The 14,323-nt window shown below is 40.5% G+C and overlaps 2 protein-coding genes and 1 pseudogene across 2 annotated transcripts; 2 read left to right on the top strand and 1 right to left on the bottom strand.

The window, feature by feature from the left end:
- The first annotated feature begins 1,885 nt into the window (after nucleotides 1-1,885).
- On the top strand, nucleotides 1,886-4,597 carry LOC146387398 (nuclear factor 7, ovary-like). Its single transcript, XM_084928999.1, has one exon. It carries the CDS (start codon nucleotides 2,114-2,116, stop codon nucleotides 3,518-3,520), a length of 1,407 nt encoding a protein of 468 aa, XP_084785125.1. The 5' UTR covers nucleotides 1,886-2,113; the 3' UTR covers nucleotides 3,521-4,597.
- A 552-nt stretch (nucleotides 4,598-5,149) lies between these two features.
- LOC146387399 (uncharacterized) lies at nucleotides 5,150-6,960 on the bottom strand (annotated as a pseudogene).
- A 2,683-nt stretch (nucleotides 6,961-9,643) lies between these two features.
- On the top strand, nucleotides 9,644-13,969 carry LOC146387400 (zinc-binding protein A33-like). Its single transcript, XM_084929000.1, has one exon. The coding sequence runs from the start codon at nucleotides 9,828-9,830 to the stop codon at nucleotides 11,229-11,231; it is 1,404 nt and encodes a 467-aa protein (XP_084785126.1). The 5' UTR covers nucleotides 9,644-9,827; the 3' UTR covers nucleotides 11,232-13,969.
- Nucleotides 13,970-14,323: the final 354 nt, after the last annotated feature.

Below are 14,323 nucleotides of genomic sequence, written 5' to 3' on the forward strand. Positions count from 1 at the left end.
ACAATCTCTAACAACAACTTTTATTTGTATTATTTATTAAAACAAATAAAAAAGTGTGTTTTATTGAGAGAGAGAGGATGTTTGTCAGGATACAGTGACACATGACACACACTGAGGAAATGGTTTACCCCACAGTGGCACCCAAATACATTAGACCTGTCTGAGGCTGGCTGAGCTTTGCACATAACTGAAAGCTGCAGCTTTCAAGTAAATGAACCAACCATTGCATCTGCAGAAGGATTTTTACAAGTCTTAGAACAAATGTGTGTAACATGTCTGTTTAATTGGGAGAAAATTAAATTACTTGCTGAGCAAATCTGAATTAATATTTATGTGAGTGGTAATTTCAAAGTTTAAAACACACTATGAAATAAATCCAGAAATAAATAACTGAGGGAAATGTAACAAATATTATGTATGTATTTAAAATACTTTAATATTGAATTAAATAAATGAAAACAGTTTTATTTCAAAACAACTTTCTTTAAAAAACTGCATTTATTACAGTTTTATTCCTTAGTTGTTCTGGGTCTTCTTTCACTTCAGTCTCTTGCAAATCTTTGCATCTTGCAAATGCAAATTAATTGGCTGTGGTTACTGATAACTAGCTACCTCACAGTACATTTGTGTGGTCAGTTTATCAAGACAAAGCCTACTGATAAAATTTGTTCTACTTTTTATTTCTGCAATCAAGTCAGTGTTTGGTACTCTGCTGAGATATTATGGGACTGTTTATCAAAGCCTTTAGGCAAAAACAAATGACAAAATCAAAACTTTAATTGTTTGGCAGAAAAGTCCAGAAATTATAGACATTACAACAAACAAAAATTGATGTTGAGACAGGTGGGGAACAGGACACCACTAAAAAGAATCAAGAGATAGGAAGCTAAACTCAAAACAAGACGCAAAAAGAAACTATATCAAAATGGACCATGACAGAAAGACCAGCACTCATTTCGTGTTTCAGACACCTGCTCAATGATGACCAAGGTGCACTAACGCCAACAAAGTATCAACTGCAACCCAAATAATCTCCTCTCCTTAAACTTGTCCAGGTTTTTTTCCTACTAACCTAAAGGAGCACTTACCAAATCTTTTTTTGCAGTAATACGTCAGTTAGAGGGCAGGTTCAAATGTGTTCTTGGGTCATTTCGTTTGGAGACTTGTCGGTGGTTTGCACCAATCATGTGTGGTTCTCCCTCTGGCTGCATGGATTTTTATTGGGTACTCTGGCTTACTTCCTTCCTCTCTAAGAAATTCATTCTAAATTAGCCATGTGAATGTGACTGTGAGTGGTTATCTGCCTCTTTGTGTTGGCCCTGTGATTACAACCAAGCCAGAGCATACCCTGCCTCTTTTCCCACAATCCTGAATTTGATAAGTAAATTTAATCAAATCTATGGATTTGTATATTTGTATTTTTACTGCTCTGTGTAAGTTCACACTGAGATATTTATAATTCCTGCTGGACTCCTTTGTTTTTTTCTTTACTTGACTTTGACATTTGTTTTTCTTGCACTTTTACCTTAATTTCCTACACCTTGGCCTCTTTCATGAGCCACAGTTTGTTCCACCTCTATTTAACATTGTTCATTAAAAGCTTTCATTAAAAAACAAAAAACAAAAAAACAAAAACAGTTATGTATTCATAATAGCAGAAGGAGTCATTGTACTTTGGAAGCATTTAAAAGGAAATGTCATGGAAAAACAAGACGAAACATGGTAACGACAAGGTAAAGGAATCAGGTTTGAAGACAGAGCTCATCCTATTACTCTACCATGACACATTTGCTTACATTATGTGGCAGTGCAGTGTGACAGGCTCCTTTAAGTGAAACACACTGATGGGTGGGTGAAGCTCCACCTCTAACCGCAGGACAAAAAAAACACAGGAAATTTATTTCTCTCAGCTATTGTTCACTGGAAGAGAGGCTCCAACTGAGAGAAAAGGGGAAATAATTCTTCACAGCAGAAGTAAACGTAACACAGCATCGTAATCCTGCATTTCAACCTGCCTTTGACTGAAGAAAAACAAGCAAAGAGAAAGTGAAGTTGAACTTCCTCCTTTCATGCTCTGCGCTGTAGCTTTTTACGTTCACCTGAGAACGAGAGAATGGCTTATAATCCAGAGAAGGATCTGTCCTGTCCTGTCTGCCACGACATCTTTGATATTCCTGTCGTCCTGGCATGCAGCCACAGCTTCTGTAAAACCTGTGTGGAGACCTGGTGGAGAGACAAACCCATAAAAGAGTGTCCGGTTTGTAAGGAAAGACCTTTGCTGGGTGAGCCACCGGTTAGTTCAGCCTTAAAGAACCTGTGTGAGGCCTTCTTACAAAAGAAAGATCAAAATGCTTCTGCATTCTCTGAAACTGTTTGCAGTCTGCACCATGAGAAACTGAGAGTCTTCTGTTTGAATCATCAGCAGCCAGCGTGCCTCGTCTGTCGAGATTCAAAAATACATCTCGGCCACAGCTTCAGACCCGTTAACGAAGCTGCAGAAGATCACAGAAAGGATCTCAAGGAATCCTTGAAACCTTTACAGGAGAAACTGAAAGTGTTTGAAGAAGTTAAAGAAAAGTTTGATGAAGCAGCAGAACACATTAGGGTCCAGGCCCAGCAGGCAGAGAAACAAATTAAGGAGGAGTTTAAGAAGTTGCATCAGTTTCTACAAGATGAAGAGGAGGCCAGAATCACTGCTTTAAAAGAGGAAGAGGAGCAGAAGAGTCAAATGATCAAGGGGAAGATTGAAGGTCTGAGCAGAAAGATAGCCGCTCTTTCAGAAATAATCAGAGCCACGGAAGAGGAGCTGAGAGCTGAAGATGTCTCGTTCCTGCAGAACTACAAAGCTGCAGTGGAATTAATCCAGCAGTGCCCTCTGTTGGATGATCCAGAGCTGGCCACAGGAGCTCTGATAGATATGGCCAAACACCTGGGCAACCTAACCTACAACATCTGGAATGAGATGAAGGCGATAGTCTCCTACTTTCCTGTGATTCTGGATCCAAACACAGCTCATCCAGAGCTCATCCTATCAGAAGATCTGACTGCCGTAAGAGCTGTAGAGGGGCATCAGCTTCCTGACAATCCGGAGAGGTTTGGCTGCTATTGCATTGTCCTGGGCTCTGAGGGCTTTGACTCAGGCACCCACAGCTGGGATGTTGAGGTTAGAGACTCTACAGGCTGGGTCTTGGGTGTAGCAGCAGAGTCTGTACAAAGAAAGAGTGAAATAAAATCTGGACTTTGGCGGATAATGGGGCTAACTGAAGATAAATATGCAGCATGCTCCCCATCACAACACACCTTTATTCACCCACTGAAGGAGTTCCAGCGGATCCGAGTTCATCTGAACTGGGACGAAGGAAAGCTGTCATTCTCTGATCTCGATACTGACACACACATACACACCTTCATACACACTTTCACGGAGAAGCTGTTTCCATACTTCATCAATAAGAAAGAACACCAGCTAAAAATACTTCCGCTGAAGGTTTCTGCAACAGTAAAACTGCTTAATCAATGAAAAATGATGGGATTATCAAATACTATAGGTCATTTTATTTATTCAAAGATCATTGTACTGTTTTCTTTGTTCTTGACTTCTGATGAAGCTAATATTGAAGGCATGCTAATGTTACTTAAACGACACATGCTTAAGATTTTGTACTGAGTTTGAATAGGTCAGATCATTTTGTATGGTATGTTAGACTGGGAAAGAAAAAAAAGTCTGAGTTGAATATGATGTTAATTACTATAATGGACATTTCACAATAAAATTCACATCATGTAAATATATTTCTTTCAGTAATATTGAATCCAATGTAGGCTAATGTAAGCGACTAGCTTATTTGGATTTTGGTGTGTATGCCTTCTGGTCCACTAGCATTTTAGATAGCAGCTAAATTGCGACGTGCATGTCTGGTAGCATTGGCAATTTGTAAAACAAAAAGTTGGGCTATAGCAAATGCTTTTGTTTTGTTTTTGTTGTAAAATCAAAGGATTTTTTCATTATAAATTTTTTTCAATATTTGTTTGTGTTAGTTTTACAGTGGCTCAATATTCATTTGATACAATAAAGGGATGGCGTCTCATTTTCACCACAAAAATCAGTGTTGGCTAATACTGAATAAACTGATCATGTATTAGTCTGCTGATGTTTTAAACACTTTGTGGTTCAAGTAGCTTTCAATTGTCCATCCATCTGTTTTCTTCCACTTATCCAGGTCAGCGTGGTGTTGTGGTGGGGTGTATGTCAGGCTCCACCACAACACCACTCAGCCAATGCTATACACTAAGTATGTAGCATTAGCTTATGAGTTTGCACCCTCTACGGTCCTCTGTTCTGTAATTTCCATTTATGTATTTATTCTATGGTGTGTGTTTCTTATAATCTCTCATGCATACTGTATGTCTTGACAAGTGTGTGTATGTGGTGGGGCTTATGTTACATACTTACATAAATATTGTCATGAATAGCAGTCTGAAGACAAACCAGACTTGTGGTTGTGGCAGGAACATTTCTTATATCTCATGTTATATCATTATAAGCAACACAAGCTTCTTTGCTAAAACAATGGTAGCAAGTTTAACTGTAAATAAATATCTGTACCTGTTTTAAGGAGCTTCATTGTGTTTTATTTATTTATTTCTTATCAACCAATAGTTTTCCATTCATAGGCTTATCTTTTATTCAACTTTTGAAGAATCTGTGCATTCCAGTGATAAAATATCCAAACAGAAAATCCAAGAAGGTGAAGTAAAATTCGGGCAGAAGAGATTACTTCTTCTTCTTTGGACTGCTCTTTTTAGGGATCCTCACAGCAGATCATGTAATCCTGTCTCTAGCACCCTCTTCTGTCACACCACTGCTGCTGACAGTTTCAATTTCTAGTTTTTCCAATTCAATTTTTATTGACAGACTTTATGTCCATAGTCCAAAAAAAAAAAGAAACAAGACAAAACACAACATATAAACCTTAATAAAAAAATATTAAATATTTGTAAAAATATAAAACCATAATATACATAAAATACACAATTACTTAGAAGAAATCAATAAATACACAAACACTTCAGCCAGTGCATCCTCAGACTAGATGAGAAACTGGAACCACTCACCGTCGGATCTGTGAGTGCTAAAATTATACTGTTACTAGAGCCATCCAGTTGTTCCCTAAAAGTGAACATCAGATTTCTTAAACGTGCTTTAAAAAGCCAAACACCCACAGCTACAAACATCTGACTGGCACTACCGCCTCTAGGTATCCTGCGAAGGATTCTCATTGCATCATTATATGCAACATGCAGGTTCTGCGTGTCTGTGAAGGTTCTCAGTCATCCAGGTCATCGTAATCTAAGGAGCTTGGAAAGAAAAGTGTCTGGACTTCTTTAAGTTGCTTGAAGACGTTTCACCTCACATCCGAGAAGCTTTTTCAGTTCTAAAGTCAAATGGCGGCGAGTCCCAGATTTAAACCCCGTGGGAATATCCCCCCAAAGAGGGACAAAAGGACCCCCTGATGATCCTCTACCTAATCACATGAGCCAAGGTGTGAAAACGGGAGTGGGTCACATTTTCGGGTGAGCTCATTGTGAAACCTATCCCCACCCTATCATGTGATTTCCTGAGGTCAGATGGCCCAGGATGTGAGTGGGTGTTAAGGCGTTTGGGAAGGGATCCCAAAACTGGATTATAGATGGCAGACAGTTGGTGTCGTAAACCACCGCCTCTGTTCAAAGATGGTCGCTCACAGTGGACATAAATGGCTTTTTTCACTCCTCTTTCAAACCATCGGTCTTCTCTGTCCAAAATGTGAACATTGGCATCCTCAAAAGAGTGACCTTTGTCTTTTAGATGCAGATGGACAGAGTCTTGTCCTGTGGAGGTGGCTCTTCTATGTTGTGCCATGCGCTTGTGAAGTGGCTGTTTGGTCACTCCAATGTAGAGGTCTGGGCATTCCTTGCTACACTGTACAGCATACACTATATTGTTAAGTTTGTGTTTAGGAGTTTTGTCTTTGGGATGAACCCGTTTCTGTCTGAGCGTGTTGCTGGGTCTGAAATGCACTGAGATGTCGTGCTTGGAGAAAACTCTCCTGAGTTTCTCTGATACACCGGCTACATAAGGGATGACAATGTTGTTGCGTCTGTCTTTCTTATCCTCCCTAGCTGGTGTCGGATCTTCTTTTCTGTGCATCTTTGCTGACTTTATAAATGCCCAATTAGGATAAGTGCTTCCTTTACATGTGTGTGTTCCTTCTTTTTCCCTTCAGGCTTAGAGGGAACATGTTCTGCCCGGTGGTGTAGGGTCCTAATTACTCCAAGTTTGTGTTCCAGAGGGTGATGGGAGTCAAAGAGGAGGTACTGGTCCGTGTGTGTGAGCTTCCGGTAAACTTCAATGTTGAGGTTGCCACTCTCTTCAATGTGCACAGCGCAGTCCAGGAAAGGCAAACAGTTATCCTTTGTGTCTTCCCTGGTGAACTTGATGTTTTTATCCATGGCGTTAATGTGCGCAGTGAAGGATTCCACTTCTTGTGTTTTGATTTTGACCCAGGTGTCGTCTACATATCTGTACCAGTGGCTGGGTACTCTCCCTTTAAAAGAGCCAAGAGCCTTTCTTTCCACTTCTTCCATGTAAAGGTTGGCTGCAACAGGTGACACAGGGGAGCCCATGGCACAGCCATGTTTTTTGTCTGTAGAAACCCTCGTTGTATTTGAAATATGTGGTGGTAAGGCAGAGGTCTAACAGTGTGCAAATCTAATCGGGTGTGAAGTTGCAGCATGCGGGTTCTGCATGCTACATTGTTTGTAGGATGACCACAAGGGGGCAGTATATAGCGGTGTGCAATATGCTTTAAACAAAGCCACTTTAACTGGAAGTGAACAAAAGCTGAATTTGCGTGCAATAATATTTGCCTGCACATAGAGCTTACAACGTTGTCTGTATATGTCATCATCATCATTCATCATTCTCAGCTGTATGGACAAATCATCAACATATAAATTAAATAAAATTGGAGATAAAATCCCACCCTGTCTGACACCATTGCTAACACCAAAGGGAGCAGAAATACTGCTTCCCCATTTAACCTGCATCTTCTAATGAGTGTACCAGCAAGACAGAATCCTCACAATGTATCGAGGAACTCCCCGTTGCTTCAATTTATCAAGAGGTTTTCTGTGGTTCGCTCGATCAAAAGCTTTAGAGGCATCAATGAAACACATGAGGACAGATTAATTTTTGGCCCTATTCTTTGAGTGCATATATGCACATCCCAGTGCCGTGCTTTTGGAGCCAAACTGATTAACCAGGGAAGAGATGAACATACTATCTCTGTCAAACAAGATTCTTTCTAGCACATTAGATAAAATACTGGCTAGTGCAATTGGCCTATAATTATCCAGACAGCTCACTTTTGCAGCTTTATCCTTCATAACTGGTACAAGTAAAATACACAGCATTGAGTCTGGTAGTACTCCACGAATCATAAACCCAGTGAAGCAGAGCGCTAGAAGAGGAGCTAGTCTTAAACTAGCATGTTTTATTCTCTCAGCTGCAGACTCATTGCAGTTTAAGGTTTGACAGTAAATATGTAACTGAATTCAAACATAGGCTTAATCTGTGTGCAAATTTGATATGAGGCCAGGAAATACAGCATATGTGTCCTGTTTTAGGATCATATAGCCTATTAGACTAATGTTTACAGAATAATAATAAAACTGTTGTAAAATTGTTTGCTGCCAACAAAAAAAAAATAGATGCAAATTTATTCCTTGATTTAAGAATCTATCTTCATTACTGATGCTTATCAGGGAAATGCAAAAACTTTAAAGGCTATATGTCTGTGAAGGTTCTCAGTCATCCAGGTCATCGTAGTCAAAGGAGCTTGCAAAGAAAAGCGTCTGGACTTCTTTAAGTTACTTGAAGACGTTTCACCTCTCATCCGAGAAGCTTCTTCAGTTCTAAGGTCAAATGGTGGAGAGTCCCAGATATAAACCTAGTGGGAGTATCCCCCCACCGAGGGACAAAAGGACCCCCTGATGATCCTCTAATCGCCTGAGCCAAGGTGTGAAACTGGGTGTGGGTCCCAATCAGCCAGAGTTTCGGGTGTGTTCATTGTGAAACCTGGCCCCACCTTATCATGCGAATTCCTGAGGTTAGATGGCCCAGGATGTGAGTGGGCGTTAAGGCGTCTGGGAAGGGATCTCAAAACTGGATTATAGATGGCAGAGAGTTGGTGTCGTAAACCCCCGCCTCTGTTCAAAGATGGTCGCTCACAGTGGACATAGATGGCTTCTTTCACTCCTCTTTCAAACCATCTGTCCTCTCTGTCCAAAATGTGAACATTGGCATCCTCGAAAGAGTGTCCAAACAGCCACTTCACAAGCGCATGGCACAACACAGAAGAGCCACCTCCACAGGACAAGACTCAGCTGTCCATCTGCATCTTAAGGATAAAGGACACTCTTTCGAGGATGCCAGTGTTCACATTTTGGACAGAGAGGACAGATGGTTTGAAAGAGGAGTGAAAGAAGCCATCTATGTCCACTGTGAGCGACCATCTTTGAACAGAGGCGGGGGTTTACGACACCAACTCTCTGCCATCTATAATCCAGTTTTGAGATCCCTTCCCAGACGCCTTAACGCCCACTCACATCCTGGGCCATCTGACCTCAGGAATTCGCATGATAAGGTGGGGCCAGGTTTCACAATGAACACACCCAAAACTCTGGCTGATTGGAACCCACACCCAGTTTCACACCTTGGCTCAGGCGATTAGAGGATCATCAGGGGGTCCTTTTGTCCCTTGGTGGGGGGATACTCCCACTAGGTTTATATCTGGGACTCTCCACCATTTGACCTTAGAACTGAAGAAGCTTCTCGGATGAGAGGTGAAACGTCTTCAAGTAACTTAAAGAAGTCCAGGCGCTTTTCTTTGCAAGCTCCTTTGACTTTAAAGGCTATAAAAAACTTTAAACCCTCTTACCCTCCCCACAAAAGTCTGAAGGAACTTCAGGAAGGGTGACACTATTTTCTGGAGAATTGATTGGTAAATACGCAGTGATTTCATATCTGCTGACCTCTAATGTGAAACCTAATCTGGTCCAGAGCAACAGCACAAGTTACAGTAGTGTTCTACAATGGTAAGAAGTGAACCACCTTCATAGTACAGAAAGGGGTTAAGACTGAAGTTACCTGCGTAACAAGAAATCCTGCTTCAAAGCACAGGCCTCAGCTCATTTTCTCTTCTTTTGTTGGCAGTTATACTTCTACAACATGTTTTCAGAATTCTCCTATTATCATTTAAAAATACTTTGTCTTTCTCTTCAAATGTCCCTGGAAAAGCATAAAACTATAAGTTGGTGCTACATTTCCTACCTTACCCGAATGCAGCAGAAATAAGTGCCTAACCTACTTCTATTTTAGTTGTTACCAAAAAGGGGTTGGTCTTGTCTAATACAGAAACTATATTTAAGGTGCTGTGCCCTGACATAGTGGCTTAATGTCTGACACACATTACCTGGAAAAACGTCACCTAAGAAATACCTGGAAACGGTTGTTGCTCATCCAGTAGGGAGAAAGAGACACACCCTGAGAGGGAGAGAACGATTATCTCATTCAGATCAGACACACGACTTCCTGAGGGGGGAAAGCAACAGCAGCAAATACTGTGAGTACTGCAACTTTAAATTGCTATCCCATCTGTGATTCTAAGAAGGAAAAATAAGAGACTGGGATCTTCTGGGAACTTTCTGGAGGAGTGAGATTAGCCACGAATGACTGCTGTCACATTGTGCTTTCTGCCTGGCGTGTTTTCAGCTTCAGTGAGATAATGGCTTTCCAGTCTGAGGAGGACCTCTCCTGTACTGTCTGCTTGGATATTTTTAAAGATCCTGTTGTCCTCTCCTGTAGCCACAGCTTCTGTAAAAGCTGTCTGCAGACATGGTGGGGTGATAAAACAGTACATGAGTGCCCTCTTTGTAAAAGGAAATCATCGAGGAGTGACCCACCTCGAAACCTGGCATTAGCAAAGGCGTGTAAGGCATTTCAAATGGAGAGAGATCAGAGGGTTTCTGTGGAGTCAGAGGCTCTCTGTTGCCTGCACTCAGAAAAATTCAAACTCTTTTGTCTGGACCATCAGCTGCTGGTGTGTCTTATCTGCAGAGACTCAAAAATGCATACCAACCACAGGTTTAGACCCATCCAAGAATTTGCACAGGAGCAAAAAAAGGGGCTCCAGAAATCCTTGAAGCCTTTACATGAGAAACTGAAAGTATTTGAACAAATTAAAGAAGAGTGTGATAAAACAGCAGAACACATTAAGGTCCAGGCTCACCACACAGAGAGACAGATTAAAGAGCATTTTAAGAGGATGCACCAGTTTCTACAAGAGGAAGAGGAGGCCAGGATCACTGCACTGAGGGAGGAAGAGGAGCAGAAGTTTAAGACAATACAGGAAAAGATTGAAAGTCTGATCAGAGAGATAGCAGCTCTTTCAGAAACGATTAGAGCCACGGAGGAGGAGCTGAAAGCCGAAGACGTCTCATTCCTGCAGAACTACAACGATGCAGTGAAGTTAGTCCAACAGCAGCCCCTACTGGATGATCCAGAACTGGCCACAGGAGCTCTGATAGATGTGGCTAAACACCTGGGCAACCTGACCTTCAACATCTGGAACAAAATGAAGAAAATGGTCTCCTACTTTCCTGTGATTCTGGATCCAAACACTGCCAACCCAGAATTTATCCTCTCTGAAGATTTGACAAGTGTAAGTCACGGAGAGCGACAGAAGCTTCCCGAAAACCCAGAGAGGACTGACTATCATCGTTCCGTCCGCGGCTGGGAGGGCTTTAACTCAGGGACCCACAGCTGGGATGTTGAAGTGGGAGACAACACAGCCTGGTTTGTTGGAGTGGCAGCCGAATCCATTCAGAAAAGGGAGCGGGTAAAATCTGGATTCTGGCAAATCGAGTTCTACAATGGTAAATACAGCACACGCATACTGGGAGCCCCACCGTCTGCTCTCCGAGTAAAAAAGAAGCTGCAGAGGATCAGAGTTCATCTGGACTGGAACAGAGGAAAGCTGTCATTCTTTGATCCTGATACTGGCTCACACTTACAGAGTTTCACACACTCTTGCACTGACAAGCTGTTTCCATGCATAGGTACTTTAAACGACATGCCACTGAAGATATTGCCAGACAAAATTTCTGTAACAAGAGATTATCTCAGTTAAAGTTCGGTGTGTTTGATAAGCAGATGCATTGTCCTTCTGTGCGTGGACTGACACCAAGGTAATGTGTCAAAGTATCACACACATGACCCAGAACTTAAGGTTTCTCAGCAGAAAACTGCAACGAAATGAGAAGATTAATGGTATTCTCACCACCCGTAAGTGGTTTTAATGTTACTAATGTTTGCATGCTGTAAAATCTGTAGACTTGACCCCCCAGAAATCAAGAAGTGGGAAATTCTGCCTGAGTTTCAATCATGTTCAAAGTACTTATTTACCTACTTAAGAAGGATAATAGCTGATTTATCCTACAGCAATACATGAATGGGGTGTATTGCCACCAACAATTATGTCAGGTTTGTTTTGAATTAATGAGGTGTAAACCATGGTATATTGGAAAAGTAGTACATCCAATAACAGTATTGAAAAGAAGAAAAACTCTGTGAAGCAAGATATGCTGGAATTCAAATGCAAGGCTAACATTGTGCTAATGTAGACATACGCACTTTTTCTTGTTTTTATAATTCGGTTCTGATCGTCTCTCTACAACCCACATTTCAGAAAAAGTAACGGTTGCTTAAGGTTTGTCATTTTCAAGTTAACATTATCAGCTGAGTTTCTCTTGTGATGGCGGGTGGCTGTAGCTCAGGAGGTAGTGCCGGTTAACGACTAGTTTCAAGGTTAGTGGTTCAATCCCTGGTTATTCCAAACTGTATGGATGCTACCCAAGAATGGGTAAATGAGGCAAGTTGTATACGGTACTTTGGGTGCTTAGCTAGAATATAAAAGTTCTATATAAGGTCCATGTTAGGGTGATAGAGACACATAGATATAAAGACATCATTTACTACAGCACGGTTTCAACCATAGTGTTAACAATTAAGCTGAAAAGAGGCAATAATGTAGCATACTGAAGTAAAACTACTCCACTTAAAGTTAAATGTACTTTTTATTACTTTAGTTCAGATAATTAGAATACACTTTTTAATGATGTGTGCCATACACAAGTTGTTTGTACTTGTAGAAACTATACAACATGTTAAAACACCCAGAACTCACTGTTGTCTCATCTGTGTGCCCCATACACAGCACAAATGTGTGTATCAATTATGTGACAGACCTCCTCTGTTTCTATCCTATGCCTAATTTGCTGTATTTACAGTAACACTGGTTTCATTAACATTTGAATGATAAAATGTAACATGAACTTTGACTGGTAGTCATTGATCGCTGCAGAAGTCTTGGAGTCTTTTAGTTTGTTTTAATCTAATCCAAATCAGCTTATGAGTTTGTAAACTTGGAACATTTTCCTGGTGTTTGGTTTTACAGAAAAGTCCAGGTGGACAACCAACTGAACCCAAAAGTGTCTGTATAAATTTTGTGGCACGTTCAGTCCGCTTATTGGCTGTGTCTGATGTGTCTGGGACAGAAGCAATGAACACAGGATTATGTGGTGTTGTGGGCCCTATTGCAGGAAACATGTTGAACAGTCTTTGAGCTGCTTCCTGGAAAAAGAGCCCATGCCCGGTGGATTACATGAGAGGCCTCTGTTTATTTTATTGCTAGTTGGTACAGTCTGTGCATTCTGCACATCTGAAAGAATAACATTTTAACATAACTGGCTTGTTTTTACATACATGTTCTGAAAAATAGCTCAATATAACCAAGTCAGCTTGAAAAACTAGCATGGGTTTGGTAAATACACTTATAGAGTAAGTGCATTGTTTCCTGCTTGTCTGGTGCCATTTCATAAAATGACCACATGGGGAGGCTGTAGACTTTTTCATTTTCATTTAAATCCTTGGTTGTCACTGAGACTTTATTGCAGTCAACAGACACTTAAATAGGTACATCTTACCGATACTTTGTTTTGTCCATATTAATGTGACAGCATCATGCAAATTGCTCTCGATTGTCCTTTGACCTCTGACATCGACGAGGCAGTTTTACTCCTGCTCACTGGACATTTTCTCTTTTTTTGGACCATTCTCTGTAAATATCAGGGATGTTTGTGTGGGAAATTCCCAGCATATATGCAGTTTCTGAAATTAGCCTGCCTTAAATCACCTTTGTTTCCTATTTTGATGCTTTTTTTTCAGTTCTCACAGATGGGACAGACATGGCTGGGGGATAGGAAAGGGAGAAAGAAGAATGAAGGAAAAGAAAAACAGAGGGGAAGAGGGACAGTGAGAAAGGACACTTAAAAATATATAAATCTCCTCAATTAACTGTTGAGAGAAAAAAAAAGGAAAAAAGAGAAAACAAGCAAAAAAAAAAAGAGAGCGGCATAATAAACACAACACCATCGCATTAATAGCTAACAGCAAATAACAGTAAATACTAAATATTGACCGATGTTGTGCTGCACGCAGGACCGACTGCGCACAATGTGCTTTGAAACAGCAGCCAAGAAAGGTGTGGTTTGTGTCTGTGAACAGTGAACACCTGTGTGAATCAGCACACTTGTTTCTCCACGTAACGATCTGCTAGAGGGTATTCTGACGCTTGACTTGAACTTCAGAAGGTAGTCTTGACCTGTGTCTACATGATAAAACGCTTACATGTTTTGACTTGCTGTCATGTGATTGGCTAATTTTAACTTTAACAAGAAATGGGAAAATGTACAGAAAAGTGAGTTTACATGTGCAGTGTTTGATTTGCACTTTTTGAATGTTATACAATTGGTGGGTGTGTGTGAAAAAAAGTTTTTTTTTTCAAAATGCTTAAGAATAAACATTAAAAGTGTCTTTGTTGTTTTCTGTAGTTATTTTTGCACCACATATCTGTTTTTTAAATACTTTTCTTATACATCCGATCAGCATTTATCGGGTTTGTGAATTTTTGTGTTTTGTTCTTCATATTTTCCTTCTTTACTTTTCAAACATTTCCCTTTTCCCTTTCAAAATATAAGAAACACTTTAAATGCTAATCGCTTCCTTCCATTCAACTGCATATTGTTAACTCTTACTGATGCAGTCAGTCTCAAAACTACACTTTATAAGAGAGCCAGTGTCATCCATTTCTACCATCATGAATAGGACTCATCTGGAAATTAATTCCTGTTGAATCTATTTATCTACATATCTATTTTTTTT

The sequence above is a fragment of the Perissodus microlepis genome, chromosome 5 (assembly GCF_051167445.1).
Source record: "Perissodus microlepis isolate ML-2025 ecotype Zambia chromosome 5, ASM5116744v1, whole genome shotgun sequence".
NCBI lineage: Eukaryota > Metazoa > Chordata > Actinopteri > Cichliformes > Cichlidae > Perissodus > Perissodus microlepis.